This window comes from Octopus bimaculoides, chromosome 25, assembly GCF_046866305.1.
Source record: "Octopus bimaculoides isolate indiv1 chromosome 25, ASM4686630v1, whole genome shotgun sequence".
NCBI lineage: Eukaryota > Metazoa > Mollusca > Cephalopoda > Octopoda > Octopodidae > Octopus > Octopus bimaculoides.
The window spans coordinates 23,252,443-23,273,009 of record NC_142952.1 but is presented as its reverse complement, the minus strand read 5'-3'; the positions used below and the strand labels follow the sequence as shown (position 1 = coordinate 23,273,009).

The following is a 20,567-nucleotide window of genomic DNA, read 5'->3' as shown; positions in this document are numbered from 1 at the left end:
ATGCTAGCATGGGTTGGACGATTTGACTGAGGACTGGTGAAACCGGATGGCAACACCAGGCTCCAGTCTGATTTGGCAGAGTTTCTACAGCTGGATGCCCTTCCTAACGCCAACCACTCAGAGAGTGTAGTGGGTGCTTTTACGTGTCACCCGCACGAAAACGGCCACGCTCGAAATGGTGTCTTTTATGTGCACATATATATATATATATATATATATATATATATATATATATATATATATATATATGTATACATATATATATATATATATATATATATATATATATATATATATATATATATATATATCTATATATATATATACATATATACATATATATATATATATATGTATACATATATATATATATATATATATATATATATATATATACATATATATATATATATACATATATATACATATATATATATATATATATATATATATATATATATATATATATATATATATATATATATATATATATATATATATATATATATATACATATATATATACATTCATGCAATATATGGGTATGTAATAGAGTAAATCAATGATCATACTCATGTATTTGTTTCTATTTAAATATGTACATGTGTTTATATACAAAGGGGCCCAAAACCGGAATTTTGCAATATTATTTTAATGACTTAGTTTTACATGTTTACACTTTTATCGCCTTCAAAGTATTCTCCATTTGAAGCAATGCATTGGTCCAGATGTTTTTTCCATTGTTCGAAGTTGAGCTGGAACTCTTGCTAAGTGATGCCTTTAAACATCTCCGTTGTTTTTTTTCTTCATCTCTTCCACATCTGCAAATTCCAAAGTACCAGCTTTCACCACTAGTGATGACCTTCAAAAAAAGGTCCGATTCAACTTCCAACTGCTCTTTCAATTTATGACATGCATCCAGTCGTGATTGCTTTTGATCTTCCATGAGCAACTGAGGCACAAATTTTGCTGCAATTCTTTTCATTCGCAATTCCTCGCTTAAAATTCATTGGCAGGAGTTCCAGGACACATCAGTCATATCAACAAGTTCATCAAGTGTTCAGTAACAATCTGCCAAAATCAGTTCATGAATTGTCGTGATGTTTTTGTTTGTGAGTGAGGTTGACAGTGCCCTCAATGAGGTTGGTCTTCAAGAGACAAATGACCATTCCTAAAGTGTGAAAACCACTCGTAAAGTTGTGTTTGGCTCATAGCAGTGTCCTTGTAAGCTGTTTGAAGCATGACAACTGTTTTGGCTGCCGTTTTCCCAAGCAGAAAACAGAATTTCATGGAAGCATGCTCTTCCTTCATTTCAGCCATCACAAAAATCAATGAACAGGGAAGAAGCACTGCAAAAAGAAAGATGCATCGTGTGGTAGTATGACTTCACATAATGCTGCCAGAAGGCAGACGGATGCCTGAGGGTCACATCAAGTGGCTCCTGATGGCAGATATCTGAACTACAACGGGTTTCTCCTACAGAGAATGTTTCCAGTTACTTTTAGGTACCCACTAGAACACATATATATAAGAGTCAACCGAGACCTTTGGAAATATGCTGTGTGTGAGAAGACCTGGCAAGTCAAGTGAGACCATAACCCATGGCCTTTACCAGGGGTGTAGTCAGCCCACTTATGCATACCTTTCCTTCATTGGACACTAAACTCTGCTTGTGAAGACCTGTTGAGGCAAGTGAAATCGAAATTGAACCAAATTCGATAACTGGCACCCATGCCAATCTTTCCTTCATTGGACACTAAACTCTGCTTGCGAAGATCTGTTGGGGCAAGTGAAATCGAAATTGTAATTGAACCAAATTCGATGACTGGCACCTGTGCCAGTGGAGCGCTAACAGCACCGTCTGAGCGTGATCATTGCCAGAGCAGCTGTCTGGCTTCCATGCCAGTGGCATGTAAATAGCACCATTTGAGCGTGTTCGTTACCAGCGTCGCCTTACTGGCACTTGTGCCGGTGGCATGTGAAAAAACATTTGAGTGAGGTCGTTGCCAGTGCTGCTGGACTGGCTCCTGTGCAGGTGGCATGTAAAAAGCACCCACTACACTCTTGGAGTGGTTAGCATTAGGAAGGGCATCCAGCTGTAGAAACTCTACCAGATCAGATTGGAGCCTGGTGCAGCCATCTGGTTCACCAGTCCTCAGTCAAATCATCCAACCCATGCTAGCATGGAAAGTGGACGTTAAACGATGATGATGATGATGATGATATATATATATATATATATTATATATGTGTGTGTGTGTGTGTGTGTGTGTGTGTTGTTTTTTTTTAAAAGCATCAAAAATATCACAGTATGCAGAGGTGCATGGCTTCGTGGTTAGGGTGTTGGACTCATGATTGTAAGATTGTGATTTTGATTCCTAGGCCAGGCAATACATTGTGTTCTTGAGCAAAACACTTCATTTCACATTGCTCCAGTCCACTCAGCTGGCAAAAATGAGTAATCCTATGATGGACTGGCATCCCGTCCAGGTGGGAAATGTATACACCACTGAAACTGGGAAATTGGCCCTCATGAACCTGGCATGGCATGGGAAGGAAACATTTATTTGTTTTTTCATTTATAGATATATATATGTGTGTGTGTGTAGATATACACATATGAATATGTATACATATATATATATATATGTATGCACACACACATTCATATGTATATACATTAATATATACATACATACATATATGTGGGTATAAATTAGAGTAATCAATGATCATACGTATTTTGATTTAAATATGTTGATGTGTTTATATAGATATGTGTGTGTATGTGTGTAAGTATATACGCATGCACATAGGTATGTGTCTGTGCACATATATCTATGAGTCCATGTGCAGACAATTTGCTGACAGACAATTCCCACATGGCCTCAGACTCAACACAGAGTCCTACATCAAGTGCTTGGAGGAGGTTGTGCTGCCCTGAGTCAAGAGGGTGGCTGCTGGAACACCCAATGTCTGGCAACAGGATTCTGCACTATATCATACAATTGTCCTGTCTGTAAGTTGTCTGTTGGTCAATTGTCTATTGATGAATTGTCCATCTACCCTATGAGTCTATATGTCTGTATTGTTATAAGCATGCATAGGTGTGTGTGTGTGTGTGTGTGTGAATGTGGATACACCTATCCACCACCAGATATCTACCTGATAAATAAAGAAAGTCATCCACTATTTGGCATATCTACAGAGACCTATGATGGGGCAAGGTCACTGGCTATATTGGGTTATTTATCCTGGATAACCTAGAAAGCACACACATTCATAGTTTGGCCCTGTATAGGGATGATTGTTGAGCAATCTTAAGCCATACGAATAGCCATGTCATAGATAAGTTCTGGAAGAATCTGATGAAGATTTTCAAAGAATTTGGCCTAACTATTACTGTTACCAAAAACTGAGCAAAGGTCAACTTTCAGGATATAATCCCAGATTTAATTTAAGCTAAATTGTGGAATGTCAATACTCACACCCACATGCACATACACATAATACTATATATATATATATACATATAAACATACAGGCATTCAATGGACAGAAACTGAACAAATTCCATCATGTGTGTGTGTGTGTGTGTGCATGTGTGTGTGTGAGTGTGTGTGTGCCTGTCCTTGCCTTGACATTTTGTGATAGTTGTAAATAAGTATCACTGTCATAGAAGTAGTGTCATTCATATTCAATAGTCTGTGAAAATATGTTAGACTGAAGGGTGTGGAAATATTACCATACTTGAAAATAGGTAAGGATTGGTGACAGGAAGAGCATCAAGCTGTAGAAAATTGACCTCAATAAACTCTATCAGTTGCAAGAATAGAAAAATAGGTATTAAAATACATTTACATATACAAGGTGCACGGTAAATAATTCCTGATTATTTAAATAAGTTGATTTTATTAAATTTAGTTTGAAATTTCCCAAAAATAATTAAAATGTGCTCCCCAACATTCAATTGTTCATGTAAACTCCATTGTTTGTTTACATTTGGCAAGTAAAAGGTTACATTATTCCAGCCCATAGGCAAAGTGAAATTGAGGCTGTGAGAAAAGCAGGACATAGCACCAAAGACGTGGCTTCAAGGAGTAATGTTGATCCCAAAACAGTTTATAATGTTATGAAACAGTGAGACAGGTTCAATCAACAGTAAGCCCATTCCTGGTCACAAACAGTCCAAAAGGACAAAACAATTGGTGGATGTCAGCCAAAAGAAAGTTTTGCAAAATCCATGGCAGAGCTTGAGGCAAATGGCTAAAAGTTTCGATATCTCCCAGACTACCATGCAATGGGTCATGCATGAAAACTTAAAATGTAATTGTAAGTCATTAAAATTGCAAAGTCGACACCTAATTGCAGCCACTTCCAAAGCAAAGCAACTGGACAAGTGAAAGAAAAGGGGAGAAGAGATTCAGAGCACTGATGACAATGTCTTTATCTGGTTGGATGAAAAGATATTCACCAAGGAGGCTGTAGAGAACACCCAGAATGACAAGATGCTATTCCTGAAGGTGCCCATAAGGTGTTTTGCTGAATGAAACCAGCTGGAGTGATGGTTTGGGTGATAGTGTCATCCAATGGTGGAAAATCACCTCTGGTGTTCAGTAAAGAGGGGACAAAATGAGTAATCCTATGATGGACTGGCATTCCATCCAGGTGGGAAATGTATACACCACTGAAAGTTTGGTAACTTACATGAAAATGTTGAAGAATAATGTTTTGCCATGGGTGACTGAAGCATTTGGAGATAATTACATGTTCATGCGAGACAGTGCTTCTTCTCATATGCCCAATGTGACACAGCAGTGGTGCAGGGGCCATTTTAAAGGGTTCTAGAACAAGAACGTGTTGGCCACCCTGCAGCCCAGACATCAACCCTATAAACTTTGCTATTTGGTCCATTCGAGAAAGTGATGTTCCAAGAGTTTCCTACAAAGATATCACCATTCTGGAGAATACCTTAGTTGCACATGGGGTCTTTTAAGTGAAGAAGTCATCTGACATTTGTGTGAGTGTTTTCAACCATTTTTGGGCAATTGTGAAGGCTAAAGGTGGACGTATTGAAAGAATTGTATCTTAATATGTTACATGATTGTATGTAATTAAATCCTAAAGAACTCATATGTTTTTGTACCCCTAACTAAAAATATGACTAAAAATCAATCAGGAATTGTTTATGGTGCACCCTGTATATACATACACACGTGTGTGTGTGTGTGTGTGTGTGTGCGTGTGTGCGTGTGTGCATGTGTGTGTGTGTGTGTGTGTGTGTGTGTGCGTGTGTGCGTGTGTGCATGTGTGTGTGTGTGTCTGTGTGTGTGTGTGTGTGTGTGTGTGTGTGTGTGTGTGCATCTGTGTGTCTGTGTGTGTGTGTCTGTGTGTGTGTCTGTGTGTCCGTGCTTAAAAATTTTTCAAGGCGGTGCCCCAACATGGCTATGGTATAATGACTGAAACAAGTAAAAGATAAAAGATAAATATGATGGGTTTTCATACAGGTCCCATCTATCAAACTCACTTGCAAGGCATTCATTGGCTAGGGGCTACAATACTAGCATAGCTGGGGGTGGGGATAGCCCAGTCTGGGTGGCACTTTTAAAGGGGTGGCACTTTTCATCCTGTTGTAGGCTATTGTTGGAGGCAGTATGTGTTTTTTGTGGGGTCTGGGGGCAGCAAACAGAAGGGCCGCCCCAAGGAGCACACACTCTAGCTATGCTAGTAGGCTACAGTAGAAAACTTTTGCCTAAGGTGCCCTGTAGTGGGCTTGAATCCAAATCCATATGTTTGTGGAGTGGACTTCCTCACCACCCAGCCATGTCTGTGCCCATTCTAGAAGTAATATTTTTACATATACCAACACGTTAGTAGAGAGAGATGTTCATTGTCCATACACTCCACTTACATCTCTCAACATCTTCCCATCCCTCATTTAATTCTAATCATTTTGCTGTAGTCTTATTTATTTATTTATCATATTTTGCTTTTTTTTTTAAATTTTTTATTCTGTTAATATCAAGATATCATTTTAAAGTAGAAAGCTGTTAAATTATTATTATTTGTGAAACAAAATAAATAATTAAATAAAAGTAATGAAATAAAAATCTAAAATAAAAAAATGAAAGAATTTCTTTATTTTTTATAAAAAATTATTGTAGTTGTAGAAAATTACGTTGCTATTATGAAATTAAAAACCAAACCTCATATAGATGAATACTGTCAAGATACAAATTAAAAATGATTATTAGATCATCATTATCATCATTGATATCATCAGATTCATCATCGTCATCATCATCATCGTTATTATCATCATCGTTATCATCATCATCGTTATTATCATCATCGTTATTATCATCATCATTATCATCATCATCGTTGTCGTCGTTGTCATCATCATCATTTTACTGTCCATTTTTCCATGCTTGCATGAGTTAGGCAGAATTTATTGAGGCAGGTATTCTACATTCAGATGCCCTTCCAATTGCCAACTCTCTCCCGTTTCCAAGCAAGGTAACACTTCCCCATAACGAGACATGTTTTCACAGACTTTTGGAAATGAATGACATTCATTTACAAAGATTGCATGAAGTCAAGACAAGGACGGACACACACACACACACACACACACACACACACACACACACACACACACACACACACATGTATATGATGGGCTTCTTTCAGTTTCTGAAATCCACTGAGAAGGCTTTGGTCAACCTGAGGCTGTAGTAGAAGACATTTGCCCAAGATGTTGTGCAGTGGGACTGAACTCCAAACTATTTGGTTGGGAAGTGAATTTCTCAACCATACAGTCATGCCTGTGCATTTAAATAAACATGGATGCAGGCATGAGTGTATGTTTAAGTTTTTTTACAGCCACATGGTTTGGGCTTTGATTCCACACCACAGCACTTTAGGCTTCTTGCCTAAAGCACTTGTGTCTTCTAGCATAGACACAAGTGAGTGAAAATTTGGGAGGCAAAACAGGTTTCCAGTCTGAGAGTAACTTCCTCACTCCCTACCAGTCACAGAGTCCCTGTGAAAGAGTCAGGAGCAGAGCCCTATCTCCTCAGACAAAAACATTTAAATCAGTGGTTCTTCACTAAGGTCTTTATGTCCCTTGTGGGTGAATATAAGATTTTGTTGTTAAAATTTATCTGCAATAAATCGATTATACTTCTACAATACACAGACTATTTTGATAATTATTTTTATACAATTCCTAATAATATTTAATTAAAAAAAATATAATACGATCTTACCGTTCACTCATTCAGTTATAAATTGTGGGTTTTTTTCCAAGTCGATGTAAGGAAACATTATTATTGTTGTTGTTGTTATTTTTATTAAGATGGCAAGCTAGTAGAGTCATTAGTAAAGGTTGACTTTGCCTTTAATCCTTTCAGGGCCAATAAAATAAGTACCAATCAAGGCACTGGATTAATGTAATCAACTATACATCCCACCCACCCACCCCAAAAAACATTTCAGGCCTTGTGCCTATAGTAGAAAGGATTATTATTGTTATTATTGTTAAGGTGATGAGCTGGCAGAATCTTTAACATACCAGACAACATGCTTAGTGGCATTTTGTCTGTTGTTAGGTTCTGAGTTCAAATTCTGCTGAGATTGACTTTACCTTTCCTCCTTTTGAGGTTGATAAAATAAGTACCAGTTAAGTACTGGCGTCAATGTAATCGACTAGCCCACTCCCACAAAAATGCTGGATTTGAATCAAAATTAGAAAAAATTGTTATTATTATTATTATCATTATTATTATTATTATTATCATCATTATTATTATTATTATTATTATTATTATTATTATTATTATTATTATTATTATTATTATCATTATTATTATTATTATTATTATTATTATTATTATTATTATTATTATTATTATTATCATTATTATTATCATTATTATTATCTTCCCTTTTACGTCATGAAGACCTCGATCACCCAGGCATTGCAACACTTACTGATGATCAGAGACTGATTGCTAATGCTGTGCTTGAATCTGTGGATAAGAAGAGGAGAGGTGATGTGCCCAGCCACTCCTGTTTCTATGTAGATGCACCAGGAGGTTGTGGTAAAACTTATATATTTAATACCATAATTTCTTATCTGTGAAGGAACGACTTCAATATATGCAGTTGTGCTTGGACAGGTATTGCCTCTGCACTACTGTCAGGTGGAAAGACTACCCATAGTTTGTTCAAGTTGCCTGTCCCACTCACTGAGGCCAGTGTTTGTAATGCACCAGCCACTTCAGACCATGCAAATCATTTACGAAACCTGGATTTGATCAACTTGTTTGAGGCTTCTATGATCCCTTCATTTGCTCTTCATGTTTTTGACAAAGCCTTGTGAGATATCACTGGCATTGCTGCTGTTTTTGGTGGTAAATTTGTGCTCTTGGAGGGGAGACATTAAGCAAGTCCTATCCATATTGCCAAGAGGAACTCATGAGGCAATTATTGAAATCTGTATTAAAAATTCTCCTCTATGGCTGAATTTCATCCAATGCAGATTAAGCGAAAACATCAGGACAACAGCAGATCAAAGGGAATTTGCAGCATGGCTCTTGCATCTTGGCAATGGAACATAAGCAGCTCCAAAAGATCCTAATCTTGCTGTTGATGACATAGAAGTGCCTCAAATTTCATGTGTTGACAGTTCTCTGGTGGATGATATCTTCAATAATGCATCTGAGGAAAGAGACAAGAAGCAGAATAATTCTTTTGCCAAAGAACCCAGACTGCCTCCTGATCAATGAAGGTGACTGCCACACCTATTATAGTACAGATAAAGTTTTGACAGATGATCCTGCTGAGGCTGAGCACTATCCACTTGAATTTCTAAACTCTTCGACTCCATCAGGAATGCCTCCTCACAAATTGAGTTTAAAACCCAGATCAATAGTAATGCTTCCTCATAACATTTCTATCCAGAATGGACTCTGCAATGGTACAAAACTGGAAGTGGTGACCATGCATCAACATTCAGTCGAAGCTTCCTTGATCAGCAGCTCACTAATTGGTAGACGTGTCTTCATCCCCAGAATAAAGCTGGCTCCAAGCGACGCTAACTTGTCATTCATCTTAGAGAGACTCTAGTTTCCTGCTCATTTGTCATATGCCATGACTATTAAAAAGTCACAAGAGCAGACATTTGAGAAGGTGGGATTGTTCTTACCTTAGCCAGTGTTCAGTCACGAGCAGTTGTATGCGGCATACTCTAGAGCTCGCAAACTCTCAAATGTAAGGGTTAAGGTGATGGAGACAGACAGACAAGGAAAGAGAAGAAGGCGAACTGTTACTAAGAACATTGTCTGCCGAGAGGTACTGACTTGAAGGAGTGGATTGTTTTCAGAAATTCTGGAGACCCTTGATTCCATTAGGTATATGTCCTTAGTTTACATACATACATACATACATACATACATACATACATACATGCATACATGCATGCATACATACATACATACATGCATGCATACATACATTCATACATAAATACATATTAAATGAATATCTTTCAAAAGAGGTAACTATTTATATGTGGCATGTATTATATTGTTTTGTACATATATAGGTCTATTGTTTTCTTTATTCATATCGGAGGAAACTGGCATGGCTCTATGTTGGGAGGGGGTGTACCACAGACTGATTGACATTGGCAATCTTTGCACACATGGTGGACACTCCCAAGTATCTCTATGCGTTGTTTATTTTCCCAGCCTCTGAGTATTGTATGTTAAAAACGGATAGAATTAATAGCTAAACTTTATGTATTTGTAAAAAGAACTGTACAAATATACGCAGTTTTAGTATTTGCTGCCTAAGTGTCTAATTCTATTATATATGTAGACATTTCAATTACTCCTTTCTTCAATGCTTTATTTTTATACATACATATTTGTAGAAAAAGTTTATTATTTACTCAACATTCTATTAATCAGTTCGTAGAAATTCCATAGGTCCTGCTAGTTATTATTATTATTATTATTTTTATTTTTATCATTATTATTTTTATCATTATTATTTGCATGGCTTCTAATGCTGGAGATGTACTACAGTGTCAGCTGTTCACTACCAGTGAACCAAGGTGACACCTCTTATTTTTCGAGCACCTTCCAGAGTATTTGAGCGGTTCCAAGCAGTGCTGTTTTCTGCAAGTGCTCCACCCTTATTGTAGCCCCTATTTGTTCCACATACTTCTCGAGATTTTTGCTCACAGTTCCCAGGGCTCCGACAATTATTGGTACTACTACCACCTTTTTCATCGACCACAACTGCTTAACTTCCCAAGCTAACCTGTCATATCTCTTGACTTTTCTTTATTCCTTATCACAAACCTTGTTGTCAGCTGGACATACTATATCTATGATCCAGCATAGTTTGTTTTCTTTCTTAATTAAGACTATGTCTGGCTTCCTATTCTCAATCTCATGGTCGCACTGAATCATAAAATCCCATAGGATCTTTGCATTTCTATTTTCGACAATGCCTTCAGATTTGTGGTCGTATCAATTTTTTGCTCTGTCAAGTCCATACCTGTTGCAGAGTGTCCAATGGACAAGCCTGGCTATATTGTCGTGGCGTCTCATATATTCCTTCTGGGCTAGTGGCATACATTGGCTGGTAATATGCCATAGAGTTTCACCGTTTTGTCCACATAGTCTGCACTTATCACTTTCTGCTTTGTTGTCTATTCTGTATTTTATGTAGTTTGTTCTTAGTGCTTGCTCTCGGGCAGCACAGATTAGAGCCTCCGCTTCCGGTTTTAAATCCCTTTTAGTCATCCACAGCCATCTTTTTTCTCTGTCTGTCTTATCTTCAACATTCCTATGAAACTGACCATGCATTCTTTTCTTTACCCACCTATTTTCAGTTTCATTCATTTTCAATTTCTTGTATGGTGCTTTATCTTTGCAATCTTTCATCCTACACAAGCCTGACCTTCTTACTTCTAATAATAGTAGTTCTGTGGCATTTTTTACATACCATGCTATGTTGTTTTCTTCTGCTCTAATGCTGTGTTCGCATCCAATAAGCCCTCTTCCTCCTCTTTTTCTTGGTGCATAGAGTCTGTCTGTGTCACTTTTTGGGTGGAGTGACCCACATCTAGTTAGCAACTTCCTTGTCTTTCTGTCTAAGCTTTTATTATTATTATTATTATTATTATTATTATTATTATTATTATTATTACTACTACTAAGGTGGCAAACTGGCTGAATCATTTGCATGCAGGGCAAAATGCTTAACGGTATTTCACCCATCACTACATTTTGAGTTCAAATTTCTCTGAGGTTGACTTTGCCTTTCATCCCTTTGGGGTCGGTAAATTAAGTACCAGTGAAACAGTGGATTGATGTAATTGACTAGTCCCCTCCCACAAAATTTCAGGCCTTGTGCTTTAGTAGAAAGGGTTATTGTTGTTATTATTATTATTATTATTATTGTTTTATTTATTTATTTTTTTAAGACAAAAGAAACACTAGAAGAAATGTTGGAAAACATAAACAAGTTTTTGAGTAAAAATGAAACTTTGAATCAGTCAAATCTGGAACAATGTAAGTAATTCCATTTTCTTTCTCCATTGGTTCCAAACACATTCACGATATTGTTATCTCCTCTGCTTTATACTACAATCCAGCTATTGTTATCTAAATAGCTCTGTTCCCAAACTGATAACAATAAGTGACTTTCATTGTATGTTGTTGTTGTTATTCTTCTTCTTCCTCCTCCACCTCTTTCTTTCTTCCCTTTCCTTCCCCTCCTTTTTCTTCTTCCTATTTTCATCATCATCATCGTCATTATTGTTATTATTAATGACCTCAGGTTGCTAGGGATGTGAGAGCCACCAGTTAGTCCTGTGTGTTGAACATGCACACACTAGCCTCCATTTTTGACAACTTTGGGATCTACACATCTTTGGCTCAACTTAGAATGGGAAGTGGGGTGGCAGTGCTGTCTAGGAAAGGCCTGGATCTCAAGATATGGATGATCTTCCTGGACCCAGAGGGTAAGTTGGTGAGAATGTAATAATGAAGGTGGTACTTTTAGATCAGTTGTTGCATATGCCCCCAACTGTAGATAGAAGCAGCATAAGTTATCCACAATTCAAAGACTTCAGCTATACAGATCACAAATTTTTTGTCTTTATGATTGACCTGGATAGGATCCATAGGCAGGGGCCCAGATACTTGAAGCTGAACCCATTTGCAAGTGTGTCAATCATTCAGAGAGAAGGTTAGCAAGTTACTCCATAGGAATTGTTGGGTACAGTTGTCAACAACAGATGGTAGATAGCCCTAAAAAGAGCCATTAAAGTAGAAGTGGTAGAGTTTAGTATAGAAATAACATTGGGGGAATTTAGGATAGCAGGGAGATCTAGTTAGGAAGCTAGAAGAGGCACTCACTGGCAGTGAGATTAGCTTTTGATCAATTTTTCAATACTAAGCATGATGGTTGTGTTGTAAGAACTAGAGAATGTGCATTAAGACATGAGGGAATAAAAGTCGTACCTGGGTGGTAGAGGCAGTACATGGCAACAAAGCCACAATTTGGTCTTTGACAGGCCACGGTGGGTGCATGCTACTTAAGCAGATGTGTGTGGAATTTCAGCAGCACTTTGCTGAACTGTACAGAGCATGTGGTGAGTTGAAGACGGGGGTGGATTTCACTTCCTACTTTGTTGGTATGCTGCACCTTTTGGCCAGGAATGTGGAGTTCTGTGAAATGGTGATAACAGCCAAAGACATATGGGATGCAATGACTGGCTGCACAAGGCAGAAGGCTCTAGGGCTGGACGGTCTGCCCTTTGAGCTCTATTTTCATATGCTGGACATGTTTGGTGATCTCTTTCAGATAGATTTTACAAAATGTTATAGTTTAACAATCCAGAAGATGTCACCTCTCACTTGCCCACTATTACAGAGTTCCTCATGGGAAGTTTGGTATGAACAGTTATGAAGAATTGTTTTTTAGCTTTAGGTCCTCCTCCACTGCTCAGCATATTGGGTGGCAAATACCAATCTTTGTTCTGGCTTAGGCACTCAGAGTCAAGCTTTCTGAGGCCCTCCCTTCCTTTCAGCTTTCTTTAGAGCCTGTCATAAGTGGCATTTTGTCCCCTGCCTTCCTCCTCATGTGAAATATTCTCATCAATTTCTCTTGCTGACTTTTACAGAATTGGGTTACTGGCCTAATGCTAAACCCCACTGATTCTTCCTCTGGGCTTGGGTCTGGTATTAGCACAGTTATGAAGAATACAGGATAGAAATTAATTAGAAGGAATGTGGGTACCCTGATCAACATATGTTTAGGTTTAATTTTTATATGAATACCCTGTTTTTATTTTTGTGCATTTTATCATATTTTTTAATATTTTTATGTAATTATATATTTTCATCTCTTCTCTCATCTTTGTATAACATCTCTATCATACCACATACATCTTTATAAAACCCCTGTTTAATGTTTCTATGTAGTTTTCTGTATCTCTTTGAATATTTGTGGCTAAAAAAAGGTAAGATTATTGTTATTAGTAGTGGTGCTGCTGCTGCTACCTCAACTGCCCAATAACTAATGAGAGCCAGTAATAAAACCTCTTTACAGCATGTTTTTCCTTTAATAAATAGTTAACCAAGAACTCAAAGAGTTTCAGCAGACAATGTTACAGACTGTGGAACAAAACAAGGAGAAAAGTGAGGACCTCCTTAAAGTGAGTTTTTATTTTCTGGTACCTAACAAATTTTATACTTCATGAACCATTTATCTTTTACTTGTTTCAACCATTATACTGCGGCCATGCTGGGGCACCACTTTGAAGGGTTTTAGTCAAACAAATCAACTCCAAGACTTATTTTTCGTTAAGCCTGGTACTTATTCTATTGGTTTCTCTTGCAGTCTAATGGCAGAAACAAGTAAAAGATAAATATGAGGTGGTATCAAAAATTTCCTGGACTGGTTCTGTAGCATGCCAACAGATGGCAGCACATTGTTATGTGCACAGTGAAAGCTAGCAGTGACCTTTATCACTGTGTTTACTTTGCAAGTTGTGAAATTTGTGTTTTTGTGTATGCTGTAGTCTGCTATTTTTGCCATGGACAAGAAGTTGGAATGCAAAGCCAATGTGAAATTTTGTGTTAAACTCGGGAGGTCTGCAACAGAGATATTGGGCAGGCTGTGGCAAGCTTATGATGATGAGGCATTGGGTCATACATAATGCTTTGAGTCACATGGGTGCTTCAAAAGCAGAAGAACGTCTCTGGAAGATGATGAGTGATCTGGAAGACCTGCTACGAGTGTCACCCCCAGAAATGGAGAGAAAATTCATCAGTTTGTGCATGAGGATTGTTGGAGGACAATCAACGATGTTTTGAAGTGTTTCAGGGAGGACATTCGATGAAAGCAACTGAATCTGGGGAGCGCAAAGAACTGGATTCTTCATGACAACAATGCACTCTGTCACTAAGCTCTCCTCACTCATGAGTTTCTTGTAAAAAAACAACATGGTATTGCATCTGCAGCCATCCTATTCACCAGATTTAGCACCTGCTGACTTTTATCTCTTCCCCAAGATGAAAATGCAGCTCAAAGGTCGCTGTTTTAACACCACTGTCAAGGTCAAGAGTGAATCGCAAAAAGTCCTTGACTTGTTTACAGAAAATGACTTCCAGGCTGGATTCAAAATGTGGCAGGAATTCTGGGACCAGTGTTTGACATGCAAGATGACTATTTTAAAGGAGTTGATGCCAAAACTTATGTGAATAAGTTTTTTATTGAACATAACTAGTCTGGGATCTTTGGATACCGCCTCGTAATGGCTAGTTTACCTGAATGAATGTGTGAGAGCGTACACAATTTCATCAAGTTTTGCAAAGTCAGTTAGATAAGGTGTACAGAAAACGTTTGAATATATTTTTTGTGTTTGTGATAATTTATTAATATGTTTATACATACATACATACATACATGCATGCATGCATGCATCCACACACACACACACACATACATACGTATGTTCATACATCTACAGGTGTGGCTGTGTAGTTTAAGATTTTGTTTCCCAACCATGTGGTTTGGGTTTCAGTCCTACTGCATTGTACCTTAGGCAAGTGTATTTTGCAATAGCTCCTGGCGACCTAAGCCTTGTGAGTGGATTGGTAGACAGAAACTGAAAGAAGTCCATCACTACCCCCTAAGCATTTGAGAAGATCAATTCCCCATTTATGGCTCCTGTGTATATTCTTCATACAAGCACTACCTTTACATTATCCTTCCCATGATTCCATTGCACTGGTTATTACCTGCATATTGAGCTGGGCCATTTACCTGAAGGGATAGGGGCCTGTATGTTTCCTTGCCTACTAGAATCTTGTTCTTTTCAAATTAACTTTAAGATACTTCAATTTTAGATATTGCTTCTACACTTGGAATTTCTTTTCTAATTCTGTTACAGATTCTGCTATGAGAGCAAGATCATCAGCAAATAGTAGTTTCCAGGGGCAGCAGGTCTAAAATTCCTCCTTTATAGCCTGAGGGACAGTAATAAATAGGAGGGGACAAAGAGCTAAACCCTGGTGAATGCCTACCTATATACTAAATTCGTCCCTGTTCTCATGGCTAACTCTCATCATATTGACAGCACCCCTGCACATGATGTGTACAGCTTTTACAAGCCATTCATCTATTCTTAGCTTCTTCAGAGACCACCATATCACAGATCAGTCGAATGCTTTCTCCAGGTCAATGATTGCTGGCTACAGTGGTTTATTCTTCACTAAATACTTCTGCAGTTGTCTCACCAAATGGCATAAATAATACTTCTAATCACAAAACCAAACTGCATCTCATCAAATCTAACTCTGTTTCTAATTAATTGGGCTATAACTCTTTCTGTAACTTTCATGACCTGGCCCACCAGTTTGACACCTCTGTAATTACTTCTATCTAAGGCATCTCCTTTACCCTTGTAACAACTGGGTGTAATACTGTGATACAAGTCATTGAGGATGACACCTTCCTAGATAACCTGACTAATTATACAGGTCCCCACCCACCAGATTCCCTGACATGTCATTGGTCAGTCTGGGGCTAGAAGACATTTATTCAAGGTTCTATGCAAATGGGATGGAACCCAAAACAACCTGGTTGCAAACATTTTAACCATTCCACCATGCCTGCACTGGTATGTGTGTGTGTGTGTGTGATGAATGTTTCTCTGTGTATTTGAATGCTAATACTGTAGATGTGTCAAACCAAATGTGTTGATTATACACACATTATGTATAATCATATATTATATGACTCGGTTATAATTGTGTACATAATCATCATTCTGTGACTACTTTCAATGCTTCTTTGGGTTGGATGGGTCAGTTCTTGTTTGGGTTACTGACCTCCTAGGCACATTCATATCTATTTTCATTTGCCATAGTTTCTACAGCTAGATGCCCTTCCAAATGCCAACCACTTTATAAAGTGTATTGAGTGCATTTTCTTTTTCATGGTACCAGCTCAAAAGGTTTAATCATGTCCTCAACAAGACAAGAGTAAAGGGTCCTCCTGAACCTTATGATGTCCTCACACATTCACCAAATTCTTTGGAGTACTGGATGCATGTTTTTTATGGGACAGGCACTGGAGGGGCTGTCATGTTCCTGCCAAGAAAAAACTAAAGGTCTTGTCAACTCTATGATGTCTCTTTTCATCCACTGCTTCAAAAATGCAAATGATTACTTTATCATGACACCAGTACTTGTGCAGTCTGTTTTCTCCATTCCTTCAGGGGTACTATGACAATCAGTGGATAGAAGAGATGGCATATGCAGAGAATGGCCTAGGGTAAACAGGTGAGAAGGAAGGTTAGACATATAATCTGTTGTGTAGGTGTATGCATGACTGTCTAGCATTGGCACAGGTATAGCTGTGAGGTTAAGAAGTTTGCTTCCCAACCACATGGTTTCAGTTTCATTCTCACTGTGTGTTGTACATTGGGCAAGTGTTTTCTACTATTGTCCCAACCTGACCAAAGACCAAAGCTTTGAGTGGATTTCATAGACAGAAACAGAAAACAAGCCTGCTATAGCAGTTCAGCAAAAGAGGCCGATAGAATAAGTACTTGGATTACAAAGAATGAGTCCTGGGGTTGATTTGGTCGACTAAAGGTGGTGCTCCATCATGGCCACAGTCAAAATGACTGAAATAAGTAAAAGAATAAAAGAATATATATGTGACGGTTATTCTTAAGGTGTTGGTTGCCAGTGTGCAAGATGGAAGAAGAACAGTGATCGAAGTTGTAAAGAAATATTTATTTACTGTTACTTTGTATAATGCCATGTCTCAACCGAGCAAGTGTGGATATCATATAAGAACAACAGAGTTATCTTTTTTTGTATGTTGCTGCTGTTTATGTTTGGTTAAACTGCTAGCTGCCTAACTAGGAATTAGAGGAAGATAGAGTGAATGTTAAGGGTAGGAAGTCGATAAAATGATACCTTCATTGTGCCTGACATTTAAACCAGGGGTTTTCAAACTTTTTGACTTGCGGACCCCTTTATATTTCAGGCTTTACCTTAGCGACCCCCTTATAAACGCTTATGAAATTTATACATAAATATTTGCTTAAAATAACATATATTTTTACATTTATTTATTTAACAGTATTTAACAAATAGGTTTATTGTCAATTAAAAGATTTCGATTAAAAAACATATAAAATCAAATTGCCCATAAAAAGTATTTGCTGTCCACAGACCCCCTGTCTTGTCCTTGCGGACCCCCTGTGGTCCGCGGACCACAGTTTGAAAACCCCTGATTTAAACAGCAGTGGTGTTGTGATAAGACACTGAATCATAGATGAACATTCTCACTGTAAGCATTCTCTCAGTTGAATTATCTCACTCACTGGATTCTGCCTGTGGTCGTGTCTCTGCGTTGTCTCCTTTTTTGCCAACTAACTTTTTCCTACGGTGTTTTAGTATATATAATTATCCAAACTAGTTAGAAGGAGAGGCATATTGTTAAGAACAATGAATTTCGTTGGCGGTCTGTTATCTCTAGTCTAGCTTTTGGTGACCTAGAAGAGGTTAGGAGGGTCAAGTGGCAAAGACATTATTCTGCTGAGCAAAGGCATCTGGCAAATGTAATTGCTGCCACTCACAGAAAAACTATTGCTTTACCATGAGAAAAGTGTTGTAGAAGAGTTAAGTGAAATTTGGCAATTGAGGATCGAATCCACGCTATGCCTGCATGAAGCCACTACACACACACACACACACACACACACACACACACACACACACACACACACACACACACACACAACACACACACACACACAACACACACACACACATAACACACACATACACACATAACACACACACACACATAACACACACGCACACACATAACACACACACACACACACACATGCACAGGGTGTTTGGAGTGATCACTAGTCATGGTGACGTTTTGCCTCCATTCATCTTCTCACATGGCCTCAGACTCAACACAGAGGCCTACATTAAGTGCCTGACGGAGGTAGTGTTACCCTGAGTCAAGAGGGTGGCTGCTGGAAGACCCTGTGTCTGGCAACAGGACTCTGCACCATGCTACACAAGCAGGAGAACCCAATCATGGTTGTCAGACTATCTCGGTGACCATATCACCCCTAACATCTGGCCACTTAACCGCCCCCCCCCCCCCCCGCCAGATTGCAACCCTCCTCGATTATTATGCATGGAGCAAAGTTGAGCGAGAGACCCACAAAACTCCTTCTAACACCAAAGATGAACTTAAGGCAAGGGTTATGGCAGCATTCACCAACTTGAACAAGGAGACCATCCAGAAGAGTTGCAGGAGATTCTGAAGTTGTCTGGAGGCTGTGGTTGAAGCCAATGGTGATTTTATTGAATAAATTTTCTCTTTAATATTTCAAGATATGTTAAAATGAGATGCCAGTGTTATTTTCATTTTTGCATAATTTAGATGACAGTTTATTCATTGCACCCTGTATATATATATATATATATATATATATATATATATATATATATATATATATATATATATATATATATATATATAAATATATATGTCAATAAGAAAATGGAGGGGAATATGTGGTACTCATCAACTTGCAGACACTGTACTATACTCTTTTACTCTTTTACTTGTTTCAGTCTTTTGACTGTGGCCATGCTGGAGCACCGCCTTTAGTCGAGCAAATCGAACCCAGGACTTATTCTTTAGAAGCCTAGTACTTATTCTATCGGTCTCTATTGCTGAACCGCTAAGTTACGGGGACATAAACACACTAGCATTGGTTGTCAAGCGATGTTGGGGGGACAAGCACAGACACACAAACACATACATACATATATATATATATATATATATATATACATATATACGACGGGCTTCTTTCAGTTTCCGTCTACCAAATCCACATCCATTTATTTTTCAACCAAAAGGACAATAAAGACAATATACAAACACATATGACACACTATGTCATATCAACAATTAAAAATTCAAAATTCAAAAGGACATCTAGTGACTGAAGAAGGGACAAAGTCATACAGCTGTTTCGGCCTACAGTTGGCATGTAAATCTCTGAAGAGGCCTAGTGAATCATGCATGTACCTCCATTGCATCCTTTTCATCTACCAATTACTCCAGCTTACTGGAGTTATATAGATAGATTTTCCAAGAGGTGCATTTCAGCCAATTTAGCTATCGTCAGAATAAGAATTGTAACAACATCCCAAAATGTACAGAAGTTTCTGCCAATTGGACCACTAGTATACACAGAAAACCACAATTTTAGCAGAAGCATCATCTTCTCCTCCCTGAAGGTTTGCCATCCCTTTTCCTGAATCCCTGATACATAACACGACAACAACAACAACAAAAAATGATAAAAGAAAGTCAAAGGTAAAAGAAGAACCCTATTGTTTTAGTTGACCGAATTTGTTTACCAGCAGGTTATAAAACACAAGCAAGCAGCTATCTTCTTCTCTCTGGTCAATCATCTCTGGACTGATAGCAACTCTGTCAGTACACTAAATAATGCATGCAAGGGTAAACCTCTTATCTTCTCTAGCTGTATATATTCCTTTTACTATGTTTTTCTCCATAGCAGCCATAGAAAAACTAAGCTAGCAAAGGATGAAAGGCAAAGTCAACCTCAGTAGAATTTGAACTCAGAACATAACGATGGCTGAAATGCTGCTAAGCATTTTGCTCTATGTGCTAACAATTTTGGCAGTTCCTGGTAGTGCCAAAGTCAGGGGTGAGGGGTGAAGTATGTGCTGATTCTAAGCTAACATACTCAATGAACCATGGAACCAGGCACAAATATTCTACTGCATCTACAAAAACATCTGTACACACAAGTAACTTCAACATTGTAACAACAATTTATTGGTTACGATGCCGAGGGCTCCAGTTGATCTGATCAACAGAGCAGTCCACTTGTGAAATTAACATGCAAGTGGCTGAGCACTCCACAGCAGGTATGTTTATCCTTAGGCATAGTT

The 20,567-nt window shown here is 38.1% G+C and overlaps 1 protein-coding gene across 1 annotated transcript in view; it reads left to right on the top strand.

Moving 5' to 3' along the window:
- LOC106872916 (uncharacterized) overlaps window positions 1-20,567 on the top strand; it is a 50,705-nt gene that overhangs the window by 12,707 nt on the left and 17,431 nt on the right. Inside the window, exons 5-6 of the mRNA XM_052976282.2 lie at window positions 11,504-11,591; window positions 13,659-13,741. Coding sequence (XP_052832242.1) covers window positions 11,504-11,591; window positions 13,659-13,741 — 171 coding nt within the window. The remainder of the gene's footprint in view (window positions 1-11,503; window positions 11,592-13,658; window positions 13,742-20,567) is intronic.